The 22,772-nt window shown below is 32.5% G+C and overlaps 1 protein-coding gene across 1 annotated transcript; it reads left to right on the top strand.

Moving 5' to 3' along the window:
- The first annotated feature begins 15,384 nt into the window (after positions 1-15,384).
- LOC142642244 (deSI-like protein At4g17486) lies at positions 15,385-20,116 on the top strand. Its single transcript, XM_075816579.1, has 5 exons — positions 15,385-15,461; positions 15,636-15,787; positions 17,193-17,446; positions 18,682-18,969; positions 19,484-20,116. The coding sequence occupies exons 3-5, from the start codon at positions 17,236-17,238 to the stop codon at positions 19,726-19,728; spliced, it is 744 nt and encodes a 247-aa protein (XP_075672694.1). The 5' UTR covers positions 15,385-15,461; positions 15,636-15,787; positions 17,193-17,235; the 3' UTR covers positions 19,729-20,116.
- The last annotated feature ends 2,656 nt before the right edge of the window (positions 20,117-22,772 follow it).

Below are 22,772 nucleotides of genomic sequence, written 5' to 3'. Positions count from 1 at the left end.
AAATCTTGTGGATCCAGTGCCGGCTCAAGGCCTAGGCCTAAGGCCCACAACCAAAAAAAAAATTCCCTACTAAAAAAAGGCCTCCTTTCCATTTGTAAAGGCCCAAAATTTTATAAAAATATAACATTTTTTAAATAATTAGTACTTCTTTTTAAAGTAATGTTAAAGATACCACAAATTTTACTGTAGGTTTAAGTTTAAATTTAACTAACATGTCACCAATCACATAAAAAATTAATTCAAACACAAATAAATTAAGTTGTTGAATTTTATCAATTACAGTCATTATCACATTATATTGTAAACATTTTGCAGTATCTTTAGTATTTTTCTTTTTCATTTCTAACAAGGCTTCCAAAATAGGAGACCAGTAGAAATTAAAACCAATTGAAACCCTAAAATGTTTCAAAAAAAATGCTGCCAATGTGATAGAACATCAATGATGACTAATCTCCTCTAATAGTTTGAGATCTTAATTTTTGTAAACTAATATCCTACAAAGCCACGCACCAAATAATATTTATCTATTTCTTTCTCTTAAAAGGAATATATAAATTAAAATTTAGGTTATAACTGTACTTAACTATGTATAGTTATATATCCAAGTTATAGTAAGTTTCTTTTTAAAAAATATATATATTTTTTCTAGTTCTTTTTGTTTAAATTTATAGTTCAACTACGATATTCAATCCCCTGTATGAAATTAACCTTAGTTTAATTATTATTATTCATCAATTTCTGTATTTACATCAAATTAGTCTTAATTTAATTTGTATTATATATATTTATTTAATTAATGTTTACATATAAAAAGGCCTCATATAAAATTTCCGCCTTAGGCCTCAAATTTTGTTGGGCCGGCCCTGTGTGGATCAATAGTGGTGAAAACAAGAGGCAATCACTTTTCTTTTTTTTGGCTGACTATTCAGGGCCGGTCCATCTGCCATCTCTACCTCCAAGATGTGGGCAGAAAGATTATATTGGAGATGGGAAAGGCTCCAAATACATTACAAAAAGGTACTCAGGCAGCTAGGCCATGGTAGCACAATTGGCTTGCCTAACAACAGGAGCAAAAGTGAAAAGAGCAAAGATAACTGGTTTATATCGGCAATGATGAAAGAGATGGCCCAGTGTGGGGGTGATTGAAGAATTCTTAATGTGCTTTATGACATTAATAATTAAGAGCATTGTTTGAGTAATCTTGTCCAACCCCAGATTATGTGCAGATGAGACAACCAAAAGTTCAACTTTAGCTTCAGCTTATATAAGTTTGCCACAGACTTCAACACTTGTCCATGCATAGATAAATTTATGGGACAAGATTAAGTCTTTTATCATCACTTAATAACTTCTTATATTAAATTAATATTTTAAATATTCTACCATTAAATTAAATGTGTTATCATTCTTCTTAACACACACCATATTAGTATAAATAAGATATTTACTCTTTTCTTTTTTTTCTTTTTTTTTGAGAAGGAAGATATTTACCATTTAATTTATAAACTTATTTATTGCGTATAGTTTTAAATTATATAAAATTTAAATTTCAATAATTTTATAGATAAGATAGTTATTAATTGTAGGGTCAATGGGCCCCAGAGTATATATCTATGTATGTATTGGGCCAATGGCCCAATCCGAGGACATTAGGAAGTCCAAAAATGGAAAAATATCCACGGCCGGTCCATCTGCCATCTCTACCTCCAAGATGTGGGCAGAAAGATTATATTGGAGATGGGAAAGGCTCCAAATACATTACAAAAAGGTACTCAGGCAGCTAGGCCATGGTAGCACAATTGGCTTGCCTAACAACAGGAGCAAAAGTGAAAAGAGCAAAGATAACTGGTTTATATCGGCAATGATGAAAGAGATGGCCCAGTGTGGGGGTGATTGAAGAATTCTGAATGTGCTTTATGACATTAATAATTAAGAGCATTGTTTGAGTAATCTTGTCCAACCCCAGATTATGTGCAGATGAGACAACTAAAAGTTCAACTTTAGCTTCAGCTTATATAAGTTTGCCACAGACTTCAACACTTGTCCATGCATAGATAAATTAATGGGACAAGATTAAGTCTTTTATCATCACTTAATAACTTCTTATATTAAATTAATATTTTAAATATTCTACCATTAAATTAAATGTGTTATCATTCTTCTTAACACACACCATATTAGTATAAATAAGATATTTACTCTTTTCTTTTTCTTTTTCTTTTTGAGAAGGAAGATATTTACCATTTAATTTATAAACTTATTTTTTGCGTATAGTTTTAAATTATATAAAATTTAAATTTCAATAATTTTATAGATAAGATAGTTATTAATTGTAGGGTCAATGGGCTCTAGAGTATATATCTATGTATGTATTAGGCCAATGGCCCAATCCGAGGACATTAGGAAGTCCAAAAATGGAAAAATATCCTCTCAAGGGTCTGGGTTGGAAAGTAAAAAGATAAAGTTTGACTAAGGTCGTACAAGAAGGCAGTCCGAGGTGGAATATTTTCTCAGCAGAGTAAAGCCGAAGTTGAAAGGGATGGTCTGTCTACCAGAAATAACCTTCTATGAGGTCCTGTAGAAAAGGATGTACATGATAAGAGTATAGGACAAGAAAGGGCCGTGAAATATTTAAGGAAAAAGCAGTTGTCATCGCATTGAATGCTCTACAACTAAGTCTGTGGCCACATTAATGAGGAGGTGATGTCTGAGCATTAGGGTTCAGCTTTACAACTACCTCCAAAGACTTCGTGGAAGAGTTGATGAGACAAGTATCTAAATCAGTAATTGGATCCATACGTGGAGGATGTAGGGAGGAAGAAAGATGATATAAAAGAAGGAGGAGACAGTCAAAAATGGGGATCAAGGAGAAAGAAAGAAAAAACTGTAGATTGGATATTTTTGTAATCTTCTTTTAAGAAGAAAGAAGTATAAGAACTAGCTTCTCGGCTTGAGTCTGAGTACAGTTTTTCATCATATAAACTTATCCATCAATATTGTTTTGTGATCTTAAACCATTATCGTTGTTAACGAAGCCCATAAGCAACTAGATTTAGAACCCACTCTCTACAAATTTATTGTATTAGGCTCTTTGGGCCTATACCCTTTCTACTATTGGGCTTAGGTGCAAATTATGACCTTACATTAATATATTTGATTATCTTGAAATTTTCAGGCTCCAACTTTTCTGAATTAATCATCATTTATTTGATGGATAGTTTTATTTCATATCTTCTCCCAACATCATACACAAGCTAGTTGTCAATTGACTCAATTCCGTAGTTCCTGGCAATCATGTGGCGCTAAACCTGTCGTATGTGTAGCCATGTGTGTATATATACATTAATGTGCAAAAGTGTTTCCTAAACTTCTAAATTGCATGTAATGCTTTGTGAATGAAGAATTTCCTTTCATCCAAAAATGGTGCTTTTGGGAGGAGCTTCATATACAATCTAAGTCTGGGGCAAGACCAAACTAGCTATGCCAATATTTGGGTTGAAATGGTCTCCTAGACCATGTTAATTTTCTTATTGCTGGGTGGGTGGTAACTAATAACGCATTTATAACATCCTCTTTTACCACATCCACAAGCATTGACATATGTCAATTTGTAAACTCTATGTACTAAAATTGATGCGTTTTTTAAATTTTCTTAACTTGAAGTCCTAGTAAACACTAAACAGTAAAAAATGATTCAAATGATGGTACAAACACCAACTGAAAATGAAAGCATGCTTTCCACATCTATGGTCCTTCCATTCCTCTATTCTAAGTGGTCCTTAGCTGTCAGGAATCTTGTAACTTAGTTAATACTTTTTGGTGTTCCAATGGGTTGAGAAGTCTAGGGTTTAAATTTCAAATTCCTCCTCCCCCAAATTTTGCATAACTATTTTAAAAAATGGTCATTGGCTGACTTATCACTTTTTATATTTTTCCCTAGGTAAATACCACAGCTGCCATCGGCTAATTTACAATTTCACAAATTGTATCTAACTATGTGAAATTGGTTGATGGATGCTCTTAACAGTGATCTAAAATTGTCTTAGAAATAAGTTAATTAGGCACTTTGACTTATATATAATTACCAAAATCAAAACTGAAATATGGCAAAAAAACATATATGGAGATTTGTTTACAAGCTTGTCAAATATGTTAAATCCAAGATTAAGACGCTTACAGCTTACCAAAAATAAAAGAAAACATTTTTACTAAAGAATCATACAACTTTCCATAACTCATAATATAAAGGGAGGGGCTTAGGTTCAGTTCTTTCTGTGCACTAGACTTGATGGGATGTTACCACTTGACAATATCTGAACACATGATAGTATCCTACTGGGTTCAATGATCTAAACATTGGACCAAAGCTAAACCATAATATAAAATAGTACAAGAACAGTAAATTCTAAATGCACATCATCCTCTTGGGAAAAAAAATAAAAGAACCTTATGAGAGGCAGTACATATACTCAAATAGCCTTGTCTTAGGCAGCTGGGTTGTGCTAGTGTCACACAAAATGACACAACTTGTACCACAATTCGCCCACGTGATGAGTTGTGAGTGATAGAGGGTGATGGTGAGGCCCCCTCCAAGCTCGCGCCCAGAAAATAAAATACCAACTTTATCCCAAACACATCACCCACTCACATAATGGTGGGTTTTTTGCATGAAACCACAAATGAGATTCACGGATACCATCATTCTTACGACATATTAAACCCATACAGTGTGGAGCTTGCATAATTACAAGAGAAACAATACGTATCATATGCATAAGCTAATTATTGTGCGAAAGGAAGACGACCGGATTCATGTACAACACCCTCTTTGAGAAGGGCAGCCTTCATTTGCTTCTTTCTTTGCCTAGCGAAAATCAAGCAAATTACAAAACCAAGGAGGATAATGAGAATGATCGACACCGCAAGACTCTGGGTGTCAAATTTTCCTTGAAATAGATGACCCAATGGGAAATGTTGCTGCTCAAAGTGAAAGTCTCTTGGTTGATCCTTCACTCCCCTATTCTCTGTTTTTTTAGACACTCTCAAAATTGATGGCAAACTTATGAGAAAAATGATTATGAAAAGAAAACCAAAGAAAGCAGAGTCTCTCCAATTCCACTCGCACTGTTTCTCGTCCTCCATTCCAGCATTCATGGTGTTAATGGTGCCCAACCTGTTCTCTATATCCCCCCTATTTTTATCCATTTTCTTTTGGGGGTCTACTTTGTTTTCAATAAATCTGTGTTCTTGTAATTTATATTACTATGTATGTGCAAAGAGTGGTCCAGAAATTACTTAGAAATAAGTTGCTATGTTGGGACGTGGCATAAGATGATAGCCTTACCACATAACCAAAAGCTAAACTGACACAGAGAGGTCATTACCTGATACGGCATTTGTTAATAGGTGTGTGGATGGAAGCTGCTATAAACAGAAAGCTTACTATATTTTGATAACTGTGAGCACGGGATTTGAATCTTAAAAAGTATCAGTTAAAGTGAAGTTAGAAGTGTCAGTTTGAACCTGTATTTTAGAGTCGTGGTTTATCTTATCCTTTGACAGTTGAGCACTTGAGATATAAAACTCTTACCAAAAGCTTATAGATAATAAGGATATTTTTTTTTTTTTTTTAAGGATAGACAGTTAATAAGGATAGAAGTTTAAATCAATCAATATCAATATCAATATCAATATATATATATATATATATATATATATATATATATATATATATATATAAAGCGAGAGGCACTCACGCGGGAAGAGCGTAAGGTCTGTGTATGTGGCTATTTGAAATTTCTATTAAACCAATTATTGCATTTAACCTTCCCAAATCACCTTCACTTGAAAAATAAATTCCAACATCCTTTTAGAAATTGAAAAGATGCACATTATTTATTGTTTAGCAAAATCAAATTCACCTCTTTCTCTTTCTTAACTCTTCAGTTCCCCTTTAAATTTGATGCGTACTAATATAATTCTTTTTAAATATATATATATATATATATATATTATCTGTAGCCCTTAGAGCTTGCCTGAACATTAAGGAAAATAAATCAATGTAATAGTTCTTTGGACAATAACTCAAATCCCATTAGATACCTCTACCCTTTCTAGCTCCATTGATGCCAATTTAACCATTATAACTTCTTCTCGAAGTTATGCTTTAGATCCCAATTGAATCATAAGGTAATTCTTCCTCTAAAAGGTGGGTATATAATATCTAAAAACAACCTTTTCTTTGTCAGTCTCTTAAAATTTTACTTTATTACTTTAATATCTTTAATTTTACTTTGTAATTTTGGTTTGGACGCAATTGCCTTTTATTTATATGCACGCAAATTGTTTAATAAAATAGCTGAGTGTTTTGCTATAGGTGCAGGAGTAGCAAACTATTTTTTATGTGCTCATATTGTAAATTGTAGCAATACACAATAAATATGGTCTGTGCTAGAAGTAATGTTGTAAATTGTAAATTGCTTCATATAAACGCTATTTTGGTTTTGCTTTCTTTTCTATAGTTTTTATGGTTTGCTTAACTTGACAATTTTGTCACTAAATCAGAACAAAAAAAAAAAAAAAAAACAAGACAGGAGAATTCTATAGCTATGAAATTTATCTTAAGTGATGCCCATTTTGCAACATTTTGATTGTGTATGTGTGAGTGATATTAGAATAATTCAAAACATTTAAGAATATATATATATATATATATATATATATAGACACACACATTACAAGTCAATTTTTTCCATTTTTATTTTTATTTTTATTTTTATTAGTGTGACTGTTATTCATTCCAACAGTACTATAAGCATGAATTTTATAGAAAGGTATATAAAAGGTATATAACAAAATCTGCCAATTGTTTGAAATACAAACTCTTTTGGTCTTTGACCGGCACTTTGCCACTTCTTTTTATCATAAATCAAACATGAACTTTCTAAATAATATATTTGTACTTTTGCTTTCCTATAAATTGTTTTCAAATTTAAGTAATTGGTTGAGTGACTACACTCGGTAATTAGTTTATTGTCATACATGTATTGAAGATGGATTGTGGGTTAAGAACAAGTTTTTGGACTAGGTTTTAGGATAATTATATCTAATTATATTTATTTAAAATAGATGGAATTCTATTTATGCATATTAGAATTGTTGATACCTAAAACATCCTAAATTAACATTATAAGGCTAATATAAGGAGGCTCAACTCCATGTTTCAATGAATTCTACGAGAGAGTGCCAATGCCCTAATGAAAAACGAAGTCCTTACATCTTTCAATCGAATGTCCAAAACCACCACAAAATTGGGTCGTTACTTTTGATAATTGGAGAAAACCCCCATTTTGCACACCTAAAGAGATTTTTTTTTTTTTTTTTTTTGAGAAGCCGCCAAAGAGATTGATAATGAGCTAACTACTTTGCCTAGACATGACTCACTATATGACTTTGACACTGCTATATATAGTTAAAATATTATTAAGGATGCTTGATGAGAATATAAGATCAATGCCTTGGTTAGAAATTTCATATGAAAAGTGATAGGTTCAACGAGTCTGATATGTACAACATATCCTTGCAGCTAATTGGGTTCATGATCAACTAATGGTAGGGAACAAAATATGCCTACTTGGTTTGAAGTTTCAGCTATAATTGTAGGTGATTTTTTTTTTTTTTTGAAAAGCAATTGTAGGTGATTTTAGTAATGAAAATATTCACCATTTGTGTTATAATATATGTACTACATTTTTCAAAATCATCTTACGTAAAAGCTTATATAGCATTACTTGCACATCGTGCGAGCAACTTCCTAGTTAATGTAAAAGCAATGTTAATATTTGGTCCCATAAAAAAAAATAATAATAATAATTTTTTTTAAATGTGTGTGTATATACACACACATACTAGCCTCATCACACATGCTTTGCGCGTGCAATAAAGCTTTTTTTTTTTAAATAAAAAAAAATTGACTAAGTTTGTTTTGAAGATATGGATTAGTAGGAAAATGCCCTATTTTGTAAGCATTTTAAATAGAGTTGGAGAAATATTTTTACGAGGTTGTCCTCAAGTTTTTCTTCCCTATTAAACCTAAAGTTTATGAATATTTCTAAACCACATAGAAGTCTAATCCAAATAGAGGAATCCTCTCATAGATAGTGTTGTGTGTGTGTGTATATATATATATATGTTTTTGTTTGGGTTTTGCTTATAAGTTTTTTACTTTTTATTCTTGTCTAAGTTTTTTTTTTTTTTTTTTACTTTTAGATTGTTTAAATAATTAGTTTTTATTCTTTTGTAACACATTTAATATAAAATTTACTAGAAATTACATTTTTTTTTTATAAGCACAATGTAATAAGCTATCATAAATAAGCAAAAGCCAAAACTTACTCATAATAGAACTGGGCCATGAGAAAAAAATTACTGATTTAAGTTTGAAAATATCATGCCGTTCATGCCCAAACCTATTATTGAGGAAAAATATACTTTTTATTGGTATATGTTTCCTCTCTCTCTCTCTCTCATAGTTGGTGGGTTCCACCTTTAGTGAGTCCCACTAGCTATGAGAGAGGAGAAGCTTATACCAAATAGTATATGTTTCCTCTCTCTCTCTCTCTCTCTCTCTCTCTCTCTCAGTTGGTGGGTTCTACCTTTAGTGAGTCCCACTAGCTATGAGAGAGGAGAAGCTTATACCAAATGCAAGAGGTATACCTTCTCCATTATTGGGGGCCAAAGAACTCTCTATTATAAATAGAAATTAACATAAAAATTAATTACAATGAATGTCAATTAAAAACCAAAATTTTGGCCGAGTGTTTTTAACTAAGATTTGCAGCAGTGGTGCGGGTTAATGATTTTATCGAGCATAAATGATTGTGATAGCGATACCACACACAAATGTGGAAAAGGTGTTTCCAACTTTTTTGAATTATTCATCATTTAAGCTTTTGATGGGTAGTTTTATCTCGTAATAAAGATATCTTCTCCAACCAAATATCATACACTACACAAGCTAGTTGTCAATTCCGTACCTCCTGGCAACCATGTGAGTGTTAAATTAAAATTGTCTTTTAATGCTTTGTGAATGAAAAATCCCTTTCATCCAAAAATGGTGCTTTTGGAAGGAGTTACATATACAATCTAGCTAGCTATGCCAATATTTGGGTTGAAAATGGTCTCCTAGACCATGTTAATTTTATGAGTAAGTCTAGCACCATATTAATTTTCACAATGTTGCCACAATTTTACCATATGGCAACTCATGAGTAGTGAAATTATAGACTCACGTGAACCTACCATTTTATTTTCACCCCTTACAACTTGGCATATAACGTAGTTGTGAAAATTGATGTGGTTTTAAACTTACTCTGATTTTATTATTGGTGGGTGGGTGGGAATTAATAATGCACTTATAACATCCTCTTTTACTCACATCCACAAGCATTGACACATGCTTTTACCTTATTTGGTGTCTCCAGCATTAAATTGTGACATACAACCCTCCATTCGTTTGTTAATGTTAGGTTTAAATACTTTTCAGTATACATATTTCTATAGAATAATATGGAACGTTCAAAATAGGAAAGGGGATTTTTTTTTTTTTTTTTTTTTTTCATTTCTCGACAGTAAGTTGACTTCTTTTTTCTTCTCTTTTTTTGGTTTCCTTTCCTATTGTTCTTTGATATTTTTTTTTCTTCCATATATATCATATCCATGTCATATTTTGTATGCCCTTATCTATTAGAACATTCAACCCTTGTATGCCCTTATCCAAAATGGAACATTCAAATTAATAGATAAGGGGATTTTTTTTTTCTTTTGCAAGAGTTTCCTAAATCAACTAGTATTGTCTAGTATTTTCAATGAAGAAGTTTAGAGTTCAAATCTTTCCTCCTCTAACTATTGAATTATCAAAAGATAAATATAAAAATAAAGCTTTGCAAGGGTTTGTAACATCTGACTAACATATAAGTGCCAAAATTCCGTTTTCATCAGTGTCTATCTTTATAATTTGCAAAATGAAATGTTAATGGATGCTCTAAGTGTATTGAATTATGACATATTTATAGAAAAATTTTTATGAAAAAAAAAAAAACAATTGATTTGTTTGACAGCTGTAAGGACACAATTCAAATTCCCAAACTATGACTGGAAGGAAATGAGCTTGAAAGGCCTTTTTTACAATAAATTTGTAGATGATGGGTTTGTAATCTAGATTTCAAGGTTGGTTTAGATAACAAGGAAAAGAACGGGCTTTGGGCCCAATGGCACAAAATAAAGAGTTGTTTGCAAGAGTAAGACTGAAAGTTCCTCCTTAGACGCAATCCGAGGATAGTTTATAATAGTATTTCCTAAAGTTTGGATACAATTATTGATTATCATATACTATTGGCCTTTTTTCTTACTGAAAAAGCCTCTCCTTGCTTCGTATGTCTTCCCCTTTATTTATACTTCTTTTTCTTCTCTTCATCATATTCCACCTCATGGTTGCAATGCTGATCCCGGATACTTGTCCCATCAATTCTTCCCTAAAGCCCGCTGGGGTTAGGGACTAAGTTTCCAAAATCCATACTCAGGTCTCATCATTCCATCTATGCAGTCAGCGTATCAATTACAGAGCTTTTAATGCATGGGCGGTGGTAGCAGCTTTACCTTAGATATTCCACCGCTCTTTCTATTGTCATCCACGTGTACTGTGTATTCCCGTAGTCATAGGATTCTTTATAACATAGCCCGGGGACACTAAACCTCTCTTCCTATGTCCTCGGTTTAACAATCCGAGGACACATCTTCTCCTCGGACGTAATTGGTCATTTTTTTATCATATCCTTACTTGGCATTTCTTTATGAGATACATTTAGATACTCCAAGATCATTTTGATGTCTTTGGATTTGGGTTTCTAGCCTAAAAAACTTCGTTGGGCTATCCTTGGTAAATTACTAGGCCCAATGCCCCTACAACAGCTTTTTTAAATTTTTCATAAAAATAATATCAAAAATTTTCTTAAATGGTCAATTAAAAATTACCCTAAGGAAACCCATGAACAAAATCCATAATCCATTTATAAATCAATGGACAACATCTTCATTTTTCAGAGTCTTCAAAGATTTGTATCCAAAAAATAAGAGTCTTCAAAGATTGTAGTGGAAAAGAAAAAGAGATAATAATAGCAGATGCTGTCACTCTTGAGGCTAATATTAACAGTAAGAAAAATTTTCCCCCTAAGCAGGATTCAAAATTATTAACTGGCATAGCCCCACAATATTATTTTTTTTTCCTTAGTTTTGTCACCTAATCCAAAGTTTGGGGGGATTGAAAATTAATGCAGTAATAATGTCAATGGTACTGGTTGTAATTTACTTTAATCGTCCAATGATGCTATATTGTCTCTCATACATTTCTTTTTAATCTTATAGGATAATTCCACAGGAAATTGGTGGCTCAGAAAAACACAGCAACAGGTGGGGTACTTATTAGCCAAAGGAATTATTGCCCCTTTTAAGAGATGGTACTGGAGATATTGCACAGGGAGAAATAGCTATGGCTGAAAAGATCTGTCAACTGTCATTATAATCATGTTTTTTTTATTTTTTATAATTCGATAGTGAGAGAAAATGACATTTGAATCTTTGACGTCTTGATCGAGAATATCAATAGGTACCAAACTGACTACAAGTTCTTAGTCTTGTTTTAATCATGTAGGCTACTTTGGCAGAATACATTACAAAAGCAAAGATTTAAAAAAATGAATGTGTGGATAAATCTAGCTGTTATGATTTTAAAAATGACCATGATACCAGGTTTGATTGTTGGTTACATGTTCAGTTTTGGAGGAGGGGCTGTTAGAGACTTCTTTTTCTTTGAGAAGATTCATCACCTACATCTCCTGTGTTATCAAAATAAAATATCAAAAATTTACACGACTTTGTCTCATCTGATGTTAAACTTGTGTTACATATGACCAATCCATCTTAACATTCATTTTTAATGGGTATGACTTATGATTGTGGATTGTATACTTGTTTAGAATGCGGCAGACATTGTGTTAAATCCTACATTAAATGTATACTAAATCGGTCTAAGCTATATAAATGATTATGAGAAGCTTAATTGTAATTTAATTAATCTTTTTTTAGATTTAGCGCAGATGTTTTTAGCGTTTTCTTAAGTTGTGACATTTTGTTATTAAAATGGAGTTGAAATTGGCTAAGTTTAGTTATAATCAATTTTGTAATTAAATTTTGTTAAAAAAAAAACTACAAATATTTAAATACAACATCCTTACAAGTTACTACTTAACTAAACTTTATTTTTCTTTTTTGATAATTATAACAGTACAAATTAACGAAATTATGAATTGCATTCAATAAATTCTGAAGAATAATATACCGAACCCCACCACTGAAAATTGAAATCAAATATTAATACCAGTAACTAAAAATCAGAAAAAATGTAATTACACTCTCTCTCCATCTTAAAATGATCAATGGAAAATTGTCAGGGGGCTGTTCTGTATTGAACTACTGTCCAATAGATGGGCCATAGGAAGCGTTAAAACTTAGAATGAGCTACCATTCAAAGAATAGTGATTTTTTGGGCTTTCTTTTTTTCTTTTTCTTTTTTCAACATTCTGAACCAAAATATGCAATGAATTAGCATAGTTCTTGGTAAAAAATACTCTTAACACACACAACAAGACAATAATGTGGCTCTCTCTCTCTCTGTCTCTCTTAATAATTGAAGATTGTTGGTGGTCTTTTTTTTCCTTGAACCAATGAGAAGAGGATTGCAACTCTCAAGATTGGAAGAGTAATGCATTTTTTTTTAAAGCATGGAGGAGGATCCCTACAATTTATATACAGACAAAGACAAAAGCAATAGTACTCATAAAATAAAAAATTAGTTTTCATCAAAAGCAATGTTCTGTCACCCCGTGAAAAATATTGTCAGATCTGGATTTTTCTTTTCATTTTTATAATCTTACAAATAATGGATCCTCAATCTTATCTTTTTCTGTTTTTTTTTTCTTTCTCTCTTTTTAATTTTTTTTCAAAAACAAAAAAAATATTTACAAAGAGGATAATATTCCTTTTGTCATGACTTAATAGCACGCTAATAATTAACTGAAGTGCGAAATTAAACCTTACCATACCAATATTGTTGTTCTAATTTCTTGCCCTTGTAGGCTTTGTTTGGTTGAAAAATATAGAAAAGTGGATTAGTTGAAAATATTTGTATTTTCTGTCATGGGCATTTAATTAAAATGATTAAAAAAAATAGTTGAAGGATAAAGAGTTAATATCAAAATATCCTTTTTATCAAAAATAGAATGATGCATGGAAAAATTAGGGTAATCTTAATATTTTTATTTTCCCGATTTTTTGGCTGAGAGAAAAACTCCTTTAACCCTATTTTCCTTTCTACCCTATTTTTTCCCCTACTAAACAAAAAAAAAATGGCATTGCTAGTGTGACAACCATTTACTAACTTAATTAATCATAGTACACTAGAGAATATTTCATCTTGTTACATACAATATATATGCAACTCTTCTTTTAGTCGTATAAAAGAGACGAGGACCTTTCGCTCAAAAAAAAAAGAAAAAAAGACGAGGACCTAAGGATTAAATTCTACTATATTATAACATCGATGATGAGGATTGGCCAAACCATGTGATGTGATCTCTGGCAGCCAAACCATGTAATGGCCTCTCCATGGGATAATTTCATAAACCTTCATACTATTAAGTAAAAGCTGATAAAAACTTTAATCTGATTGCTTGCCGCAGCACGCTTATGCTTTTAACCAAGAAAGATCTTGTCTTTAATGCAATGGTATATGAATCCAAATTGATTGGCTTTACATGTACTTGTGAAACATTCTCAGTCCTAAGTCTCACTTTAGATCACTACTTCTTGGTATGGGTGAGAATTGGACAAGAGAATCACAATGAATCCGATGAAAATGAAAATAGTAGATCAAGGCTGGCCAAGATTCAACCAAATAGTATGGAAGAAAAAACCGACGTACTTACTTTATTGAGTAAGAAATTTGCCTTGTTTAGAGTACTCAATTTCACTTGAAGTCTTGTGAACTCATTCACATATTCCTGAACATGTATTTTATAGTACTGCCTAAAAATAGTCATTACTTTAGCAACCCCCCCCCCCCCCCCCCCAAAAAGTCCCATACCAAAGGGTTAAACTTCTTCGCTAAAAGGTAGCGGGGGAAGGAAGTGTGATTCAAAACATAGATATAGGGCACAACAAAAAACAACACTATCATTAGGGCTATCATTTAAACCCTGCGGTGAAGTCATAGATGATCATTAGCAAACAAGAAATATTAATTGCATAATATCTTAATGACATATTGGTATTTCTAACATTTCTAGTGTATAATGTCACAATGGAATTTAATATGAAGTTTTTTTTTTTTTTTATAGAAATTTTAACCTATAACGTCTATTCCTAATAATAACTCTTTTATCATCAGACCAAGACACCAATCAGTTTTTAGTGTGGGTAGGAATTGAGCCCCAGATCTATTATTCAACCATAAAAAACTTTACCAGTTGAACTAACTGGAACCTACTTAATATGAAGCTAATTACTAGTAAATGGGACAAATTTGCTTTTATGTGTGACCCTATTACTATTCGTCTAAAATGAAATAAAGATACCGTTAATAATAATAAAAAAATCATATTTTATCATGTGACATGGTGAAATCTAACCTCTCTTAGATATTATCATATTTGATCCTATCACAATCTAATACAAATACAAATATAAAATACTAAAAAACTATGTAGTTATTATAATTTAATGTGACTTGTTAAATGTAACATGGTTATTGTTGTGTAACTATGTTACTAATAAATATACAAAATCCATAAAATAAAAAATAAAAATAAAAAGAAGAAGAAGAAGAAGAAGAAGATATGGTAGACTTTTCTATATATATATATATATATATTTTACCGAATATTAAGACTTAGGTACAGTATTTAAATGTTGTTCTTTAAATTCTCTTTTAAGGTTTTGTCATGTGGATTTTTTCTTATGAGATAAAAGTATTTTTTTTAATTAAATAAACAAATGACTGAATTTTAAAAAAAAAACTTAAAAAACAACACCTAAAATATTATACTTAATTTTTTTTTTTACTGCAGGAGTATGTTAAGAAAATGTAACTGAATTACAGGAAGTATTGTACCTAGATGTTTACGGTACAAAAATTATAATATTAAATTATGTAAATCATGTTACAGAACAGTAACTTTAATTAATGTTTCAGTTAATAACGAATTGAATATTAAATCATTATTATTTTATAAAAGAAACCGAAATCCTATGTAAGAAAAAATAGCAGAAGACTGAAGACCAGACCTGGTGGCTGATAAAGCAAGCTGGTCTCAGTCAAAGTGGCACAAAGGGACAGGATATCTTTCAAGGTTTTCACTTTCACCTTTAGTTAGTAGATTTCATTTCATTTCAGAAACATTTCCCTTTATCTCATTCTTCTTCTTTTTCGTTCTTCTCTTTCTTCATTGGGTTTGAGAAAAAAAAAAAGAAACACCGAAGTTTTCTGTGCTTATCTGAACTTTCATTTCATATTTTTTTGTCAGAAGGGACCAATCACCAAAGACAATGTGTGGAGTCGTGCAGCTACACACAAATTTGCTTCATTTTCAGGTGCCTTCTTTGCTCTGAAAATGGCTGGCTTGCTTCTTGGTGCTTGCATTTCCTTCACTTTCTAATGGGTGCTCTGTGCATTGAGGTAAATGGGTTCTCTTTTATTTTTCACTTTCCTTTAATGGGTTTCACTTTATTTCTCAAAGTTTTTTTTTTTTAGTTTTTTTTTTTTGGGTTTACTGCTTATCAAATCTTGTAAATGTTTTTTGTTTTATAGATAAGATCAGTTGCTACATTGCTTTGTTTCCTTCTTTGGTCATTTTCTTCTTGTGTGTGTTCTTAGGAATCTGATCTGCTTCCTTGAAAGGTTTCTTTGTATATGTGACCTGTTTTTCTTATCTTTTCTTTTTTTATAAACTTTATTTTACTATTTATGGTGTGTGCTTACTTGTGTTATATATATTATTCACTTACTAGAGTTTTATTTTATGCCAACAATTTTCTAGTTTTCTTTCCCTTAATAGTATATCTTGTCCTTCATTATCTTTTCAATGCTAAAACAGCAAAAAAATCCATTTCTTTACAAATGAGAATGTGACTTCGGTTTTTTTGCAATAATTGAAATTTTATTATGGGATCGGGGTTAAAACTGGTGAATTAGGAAATTATACATGTCTGATTCTTGGCTTATCTAATAATTTGTTATTTAAGAATACTACAACTTTATAGATTACCTATCGTATTGAAGTAAGCAACCAAGTTCAAATCAAGCTGATAATTACATAATGCAGCAGAGATGGTGTGTAGTGATGAAGTAGTAATCAAACTGATACTTACATAACTGAATTTGAATACTAACCTTGTTGAACCATCAACTCTGACACCAATTGTTTGAATCTTGGGTTTGTGAGAGTTGAGAGTTAACACTTTCGGAGTCTTTTTTGAGGGATTGGTAGACCCTGTTATAATGGTTTTAATTCAAAAAGTCTAAGCCAGTGGGTTTGGGCAACAATGTTATTCTAATTATTCACTCTTTTCCCTTTTACTTGATGTAGGACTTGACCATGTAACCAACCAACACTGAAACCAAATCACATATGTGGTGGTGGTCTAGAGTGAAGTTGCAAGTGTGGTTAGTCTAGTTAGAGCAAAAAATACATAAAGTAGATGAAAGATATGCAGAAAGTAACCGGAGGAAGAAATAATTTATGAAAAAATATATAATATTTCTTTAGAAGAAAAAAAAAAAGCAATAAAATGGTTATTACGCGTGGATCTTAAGATTTCTACTTGGTACATATTTTAGAAAGGGGAAACTTTTTTTGATAGAAGATATTTCAATTTAACATAATACAGTTTTATGCTACAATTAAGGACTAGATTCTGATTTCTACATTTCATGGATACAACTAAGAAAGTTAACAGATAGTTATAATGCTTGTTAATGTAGGCTACTGTGTGACCAAAATTATGCGCATCCTCAATCTATTACTGGTTTCTTTGTAATTTCTGAACATGGGCAATTGATATTGTTATTTCCATTTTTACAGGTTGGAACTAGGCATTGACAGATACCTGGTTTCACCTTTGATCATGAAATCTGGACCAAAGAATGGCTGGAACTCTATTATGCCTCTTTGTTTCAGAGGCAAATCAGCCAAACGTTTCTGCATGTTTCAGAAAGTTAAGTCAGCAGGATGTAGTCCAGGCAACGCACCCATCTATCTAAATGTATATGATTTGACACCCATAAATGGATATGTCTATTGGGCAGGCCTTGGTATCTTTCACTCTGGGGTGGAAGGTAAGCTTACCTTTATTCCTCATTTCTCAAAATCATGAATTTTTTTATTTCTAGTGGTTGCTCTTAATATCATCTAGTATTAAAGAGCATATGATGCTTCTAATGAAGTTACTCAAATTTATTTGGCAGTGTATTATTGCCAACAGTGAAAGCATGAGTTGATAAGTCAATTAGTACCGTTATATAACTTCACTGAGGACTGGAAAATGCCCTTAGTTTTCATATTGATTTGGGTTGTAACATAATGAAATAGCAAGTATGATTAATTGAATTTTATATACAACAGAAGAAATAATTTTTTGATTCTACTCAACCAACCAGACAATACTTTTCTCAAACTATACAACCCAAAGATAAAGATAATCATTGTAAAATATGTTCATTTTTTTGTGTCAATTCAAAGCAGGGGGAGTTAAGATGGAGATGGAGCCTAATCTACATAATAACCTATAATTGCAGAAGCACACAAGTGATTTAGATTCAAACATTTCTTATTAAAATATAAACATAATGTGGCATGAGTACATTTTTCAAAAAGCTAAATAAAATTGCTGTTTATTCATGAGATGCTTGTGCAGACACCCAAAACCAGTTTGTAATCTCATATAACTTTGAAAATATTGATGTTTAAACTATTTTGACTTCTTGGGCTCTACTTGAATTCTTTGACTAAACTCATTCCATAATACTTTTAAGAGAGTCTTAATCCCATCTATCTAGGGTTGGTAACATGAACCGTATCTTACATTTTTTTTCTCTCCCTGAATCTTTGATTTGTATGCCAATGTTTCTTCATGCAACCTCCATAAAATTTTGGACTCTCATCTATCTTTGCAGCAATTTCAACCTTAAACCATGTGAGTTGTCACTGGTGGCTAAACCATATGCATGAGAGTAGTTTTCGAAATCCAGAATGGTCTACTACTTGTCTTCTTTAGCTTGGATGCAGCAAATCAATGTCTTCTTTCTATATAGCCTTAGTTTGCATTATGAATACATTATTTTTACTTTTCCTTCCTTTCAATCCCTTTTCCAATTATCCAAGGATAAATTCCTGGATTCTCCCTTGCATATGCATGTGAATGCGAACGTACAGGCATATTGTCTTTGAAAGACCAGGACATGGAAAAGATCCACATATGTTAGATGTTAATATTCTGCTATCTGCTTTCTCATTTGAATCACAGTATTCTCTGGATGATGCAAATGTTCTGATTGTCCCTATTTCACTACAGTTCATGGTGTTGAATATGCCTTTGGAGCTCATGACTACCCAACGAGTGGTGTCTTTGAGGTTGAGCCTCGGCAGTGCCCTGGCTTCAAGTTTAGGAAGTCAATATTTATGGGGACGACAAGCTTGGATCCTATCCAGGTTAGAGAGTTCATGGAGCGCCAGTCAGCAAACTATAATGGTGATACCTATCACTTGATTGCTAAGAACTGCAATCATTTCTGTGATGATATTTGTTACAAGCTGACAGGGAACCCAATGCCAAAATGGGTGAATCGACTTGCAAGAATAGGTGAGTTACATCCTCCTTATCATACATTATATCTTAGCTTGAGGTTTAGCTTCAAGTCTTAGATGATTTAGGGCTGAATGGTTCACGTGTCAGTTGACTATCATGGACTAACTAAAAGCATTTACATTGTTCTTGTATATTATGCAACAATATCATTGGCACATGTTCTCTTCATATGTTTCATACTTAAGGCAAATAGGGCTCACAATTGTCATGCGTGTAAGTCTTAAAGCAGGGACCTCTCAAGTGACTATTGAATGAACCTCGAGGCTCAGCGTTTATCTGATAGGTTGCCTTGCATATTAGACTCATACAAACTTATCTGCTGATATTTCATTGTCAAAGCACTAATCAAAAGAACCAGATATCCACCAAAAACTAAAAAATCTAAAAACTAAAAAATTGAAGGTGAACAGGATGTTTGTTGAGTTACATGCTTTGCTACTACATTAATTTCCCCTCATTCTTGTGTTGGCTACTATAAACTCATTCTTGTGTATTGTCATCCTTGTAGGTTCACTGTGCAACTGCATACTCCCTGAGGCCCTTAAAGCCACCACTGTATGCCACGACCCTGATTTCCAAGGATATGAGAACGAAAAGAAGAAACTGAGGAGTGCCTTTAGTTGTTTGTCATCAATCTCAATGCATCAAAGGGAAGTATCGATGTCATCGTTGTTTCTACATTCTCACTATAAAGGCTGCTTACCACCATGGGAGTTGAAAAGGTCTAAAACTGGTTCGTTGAAGGAAAGGTGAGAACAGTTTATTTCTTTATTACTTTCCTCGGTTAAATGGACACCAATCGTCCATCCTGCAATATTGAGGCATTGGAGGGTTGGGGGCTATCACACCACTGCTCATTCTCATTCATAAGCCCTTGGGAGGGTGTAGTCTATGCAAGTTTGTTGTTGTGAATGTCAAAATAGAAGGCTTGTTCGCCTAGTTTTCCATCTTCGCTAACCTTCCTGTGTGGAGTTCGCTTGTTGTATGTGTAAAATTTTATTCCGATTTTAGCTCCATTGATGTGAAGTCATACTGTAACTTATCACCGTTGTGTTCTTGTTGTTGTTAGTGTACTATATGTGTATATTTTCCTTTTGATCAAATTAAAAGAAGGATAAGAAAGGTAATTTTTGTGTCTTTAGTATATTGAAACTAAATTAAACTCAAAAGTAACAACCTAAATCCACAAGGTTCGGCTATACATTTAAAATCAATTGCTTCAAGCTATGGCTTGAAACTTTTTAAGTGTAACCCGTCTGGTATGTCATGATGATTTACGCTCAAACCATCATGGTGTTGAAGTTTACAAATTAACTCAATGGAAGCACTGTTTCGACATGATGGCACCATGGTGTTACATAGTTCCATGAAGATTGAGATGTTAGACTTGTATATTTTGTCAAGCTTCTTAAGCTCTTTTTTTTTTTTTTGGATACATTTTAAGTGGGGGAGGGGGGTTAGCCAATAAGAAACTTAGGATCGCTATATGTTTTTGCTGAAAACACCCATCAATGCTATTAGGTTATATTAAAAGACTCTTGGGGCCAATCAGTTTCGTTTCCTGTTCATGCACTCCATTACTTCTTTTATTTTTGTTAGAATACTTAAAGAATATATTAAATATTGTAATTCACGATTTATATCTATATAATATTTAATAGTTGAAGCCTACAATTTATTGTTGGTATTTGCTATGCTCTTTTTAAGTTACATCAGCGTAGCATTTTGGTCAATTTTAGTCAAATTCTTTGATCCATTTGGTCCACTTTGGTCCATTCAGTCCACCTCGATCCATTGCATCCAGTTCGGACCATTCCTCTACTTTGGCCTATTCGGTAGGGACTAGGGATGGCAATTTTGGCCCTCCCCACCTTGACCTGTCCCTCTCTACTTCGTCCCACTCGAGTTTTGGATTGAATTAACCAAAGTAGACCGAATGGACCTAATTGAACTGAGGTGGATTGAACCAAACCGAATTGATGAAATGGATCGAATGCCAATCTGTTATTAGCATAGCCAAGATTATATTTTGATATAAATTCAAACTCTTAAGCCCAAAATAATCATGTATTAACTCAAACAAATTAGACCAACCAAACTATGAGAGAGAGAGAGAGAGAGAGAGAGAGAGAGAGAGAGAGAGAGAGAGAGAGAGAGAGACTACTTATAATGGGGAACTAAAAAAGACAACATTAAAATGTACGAATCCAAAATAGAATTTTAAAAATCACAATGAGTCATCAATATAAAGTAGAGTAGAGTTGTAAGAAAGAATTTAAAAAAAAAAGGGGGAGAGAGAGAGAGAGAGAGAGAGAGAGAGAATATGAGAAGAAGAAAAAAAAAGTAAAAATAAAAAATATTGTAATAAATACCAAATTATTCAAGTCATGTTATGTTTAGGGTTGTCCAGCGGGTCAATTGACCCGAAGCCAACGGGTGAGTTCGAATAGTATGGTCGGTCGGATCCGGGTCATGAGCTATTAAAAACTAAAACTTTGGTTCAAGTGGTAGGTTAGGGAATTTTAAACCCGTAATAACCGACCCGACCCACTCAAAAAATTTAAAAGGAAAATTTTTTTCTACTCTACCATTTTTACGCTTAAGACCCGAACACATCTCTCTTTCTCTAATCTATCTTTCTGATCTCTCTTTGAAACTCCTAACCCTAGCCTTTGCCTTACTGCCGTAGTAGCCAAGTTTGCCCTATTGCCACCGTCATAGGTTAAGTTTTGCTCAAACTCACTCCCTTGAAGTCCTCTAATTTGCTTTGATCTTGTGAAAATCTAATGGGTGGATGTACTAATATTGTGATGGATGTAGACATGCAGTGATGGATGCGGTGATGGTGGGAGGAGGGAGTGGTGGCGATGCCAACTGAGTCTTATTTCTCCTCTTTCTTTTTCTTTCTTTTAGTCTCAGGTTTGGGTCTCCTCTTTCTCTCTCTTTCTTTTGGTCTTAGATTTTGGCTTCGAGGTATTTTTGGTGCTATTTGGTTTCAATCTCAGATGAGATTTGGGTTTGTGATATTTTTGGTTTTATTTGATTTCATTTGATTTCTCTAGTTTTGGATTGTGGTTGTGACTTCTGAACTGTGTTCTTTAGGTTTGGGTCTGATTTCTTTTGTGTTGAATGTTGATCTTCAAACTCAAATTCACCCAACAACTCTAACCGATCAACCGATGACTCGAGATATCGGGTTTGACCCAAATATTCGGTCAATCGCAGGTCTAGTTTTCATACACCTGATCCAATCGAGTTGGTTGCGAGTCAACCCCAACCCAATCCAAACTGACCCGTGGATAGCACTAGTTATGTTATGTAATAAAATAACATTATATTATTATATACTATCTTTATATATAATGCAATAAGATGACATCTATAAAATCAAAGAAAAGAAAAAAGATAACAACTTAAAAACACAACTTAATCACATCAACCGAAAATAAAGTTTCGAATAATAATAAAAAATTCATCAACCTAAAGTAGAGATGCAAGAAAAAAAAACACCAAAAAATGAAAAAAAAAAAAATTGAGAGAGAGAGAGAGACTGAGACTGAAATAACTTTTTGAGTGTGGGAAAACTATGTATAGAATGAAATAGAGAATTGTAAATTTATACTAAGAATAGGAGAATAAAAAAAGCCAAAAATAAAGAAAGATAAAAGGATAGAGGAAAAGTAATATAAAGATAGATATTAGTAGAGAGATAAAAAGGTAAAAAGGACGGGAAAAATTGGAGAAAGTATAACATTAAGTTGAGAAATTAATAAGAAAAAAGAGAGTTGGAAATGAGT

The sequence above is a fragment of the Castanea sativa genome, chromosome 7, assembly GCF_040712315.1.
Source record: "Castanea sativa cultivar Marrone di Chiusa Pesio chromosome 7, ASM4071231v1".
NCBI lineage: Eukaryota > Viridiplantae > Streptophyta > Magnoliopsida > Fagales > Fagaceae > Castanea > Castanea sativa.
This window is presented reverse-complemented; position numbering and strand designations above follow the sequence as displayed.

Bases quoted from the DNA above. Each gene is read 5' to 3' on its own strand.
- LOC142642244 (XM_075816579.1), top strand. From the start codon at position 17,236: ATGAAATCTGGACCAAAGAATGGCTGGAACTCTATTATGCCTCTTTGT. The intron at 17,447-18,681 runs GTAAGCTTACCT...ATTTCACTACAG, and splicing joins CTTTCACTCTGGGGTGGAAG to TTCATGGTGTTGAATATGCC. The intron at 18,970-19,483 runs GTGAGTTACATC...TCATCCTTGTAG, and splicing joins GAATCGACTTGCAAGAATAG to GTTCACTGTGCAACTGCATA.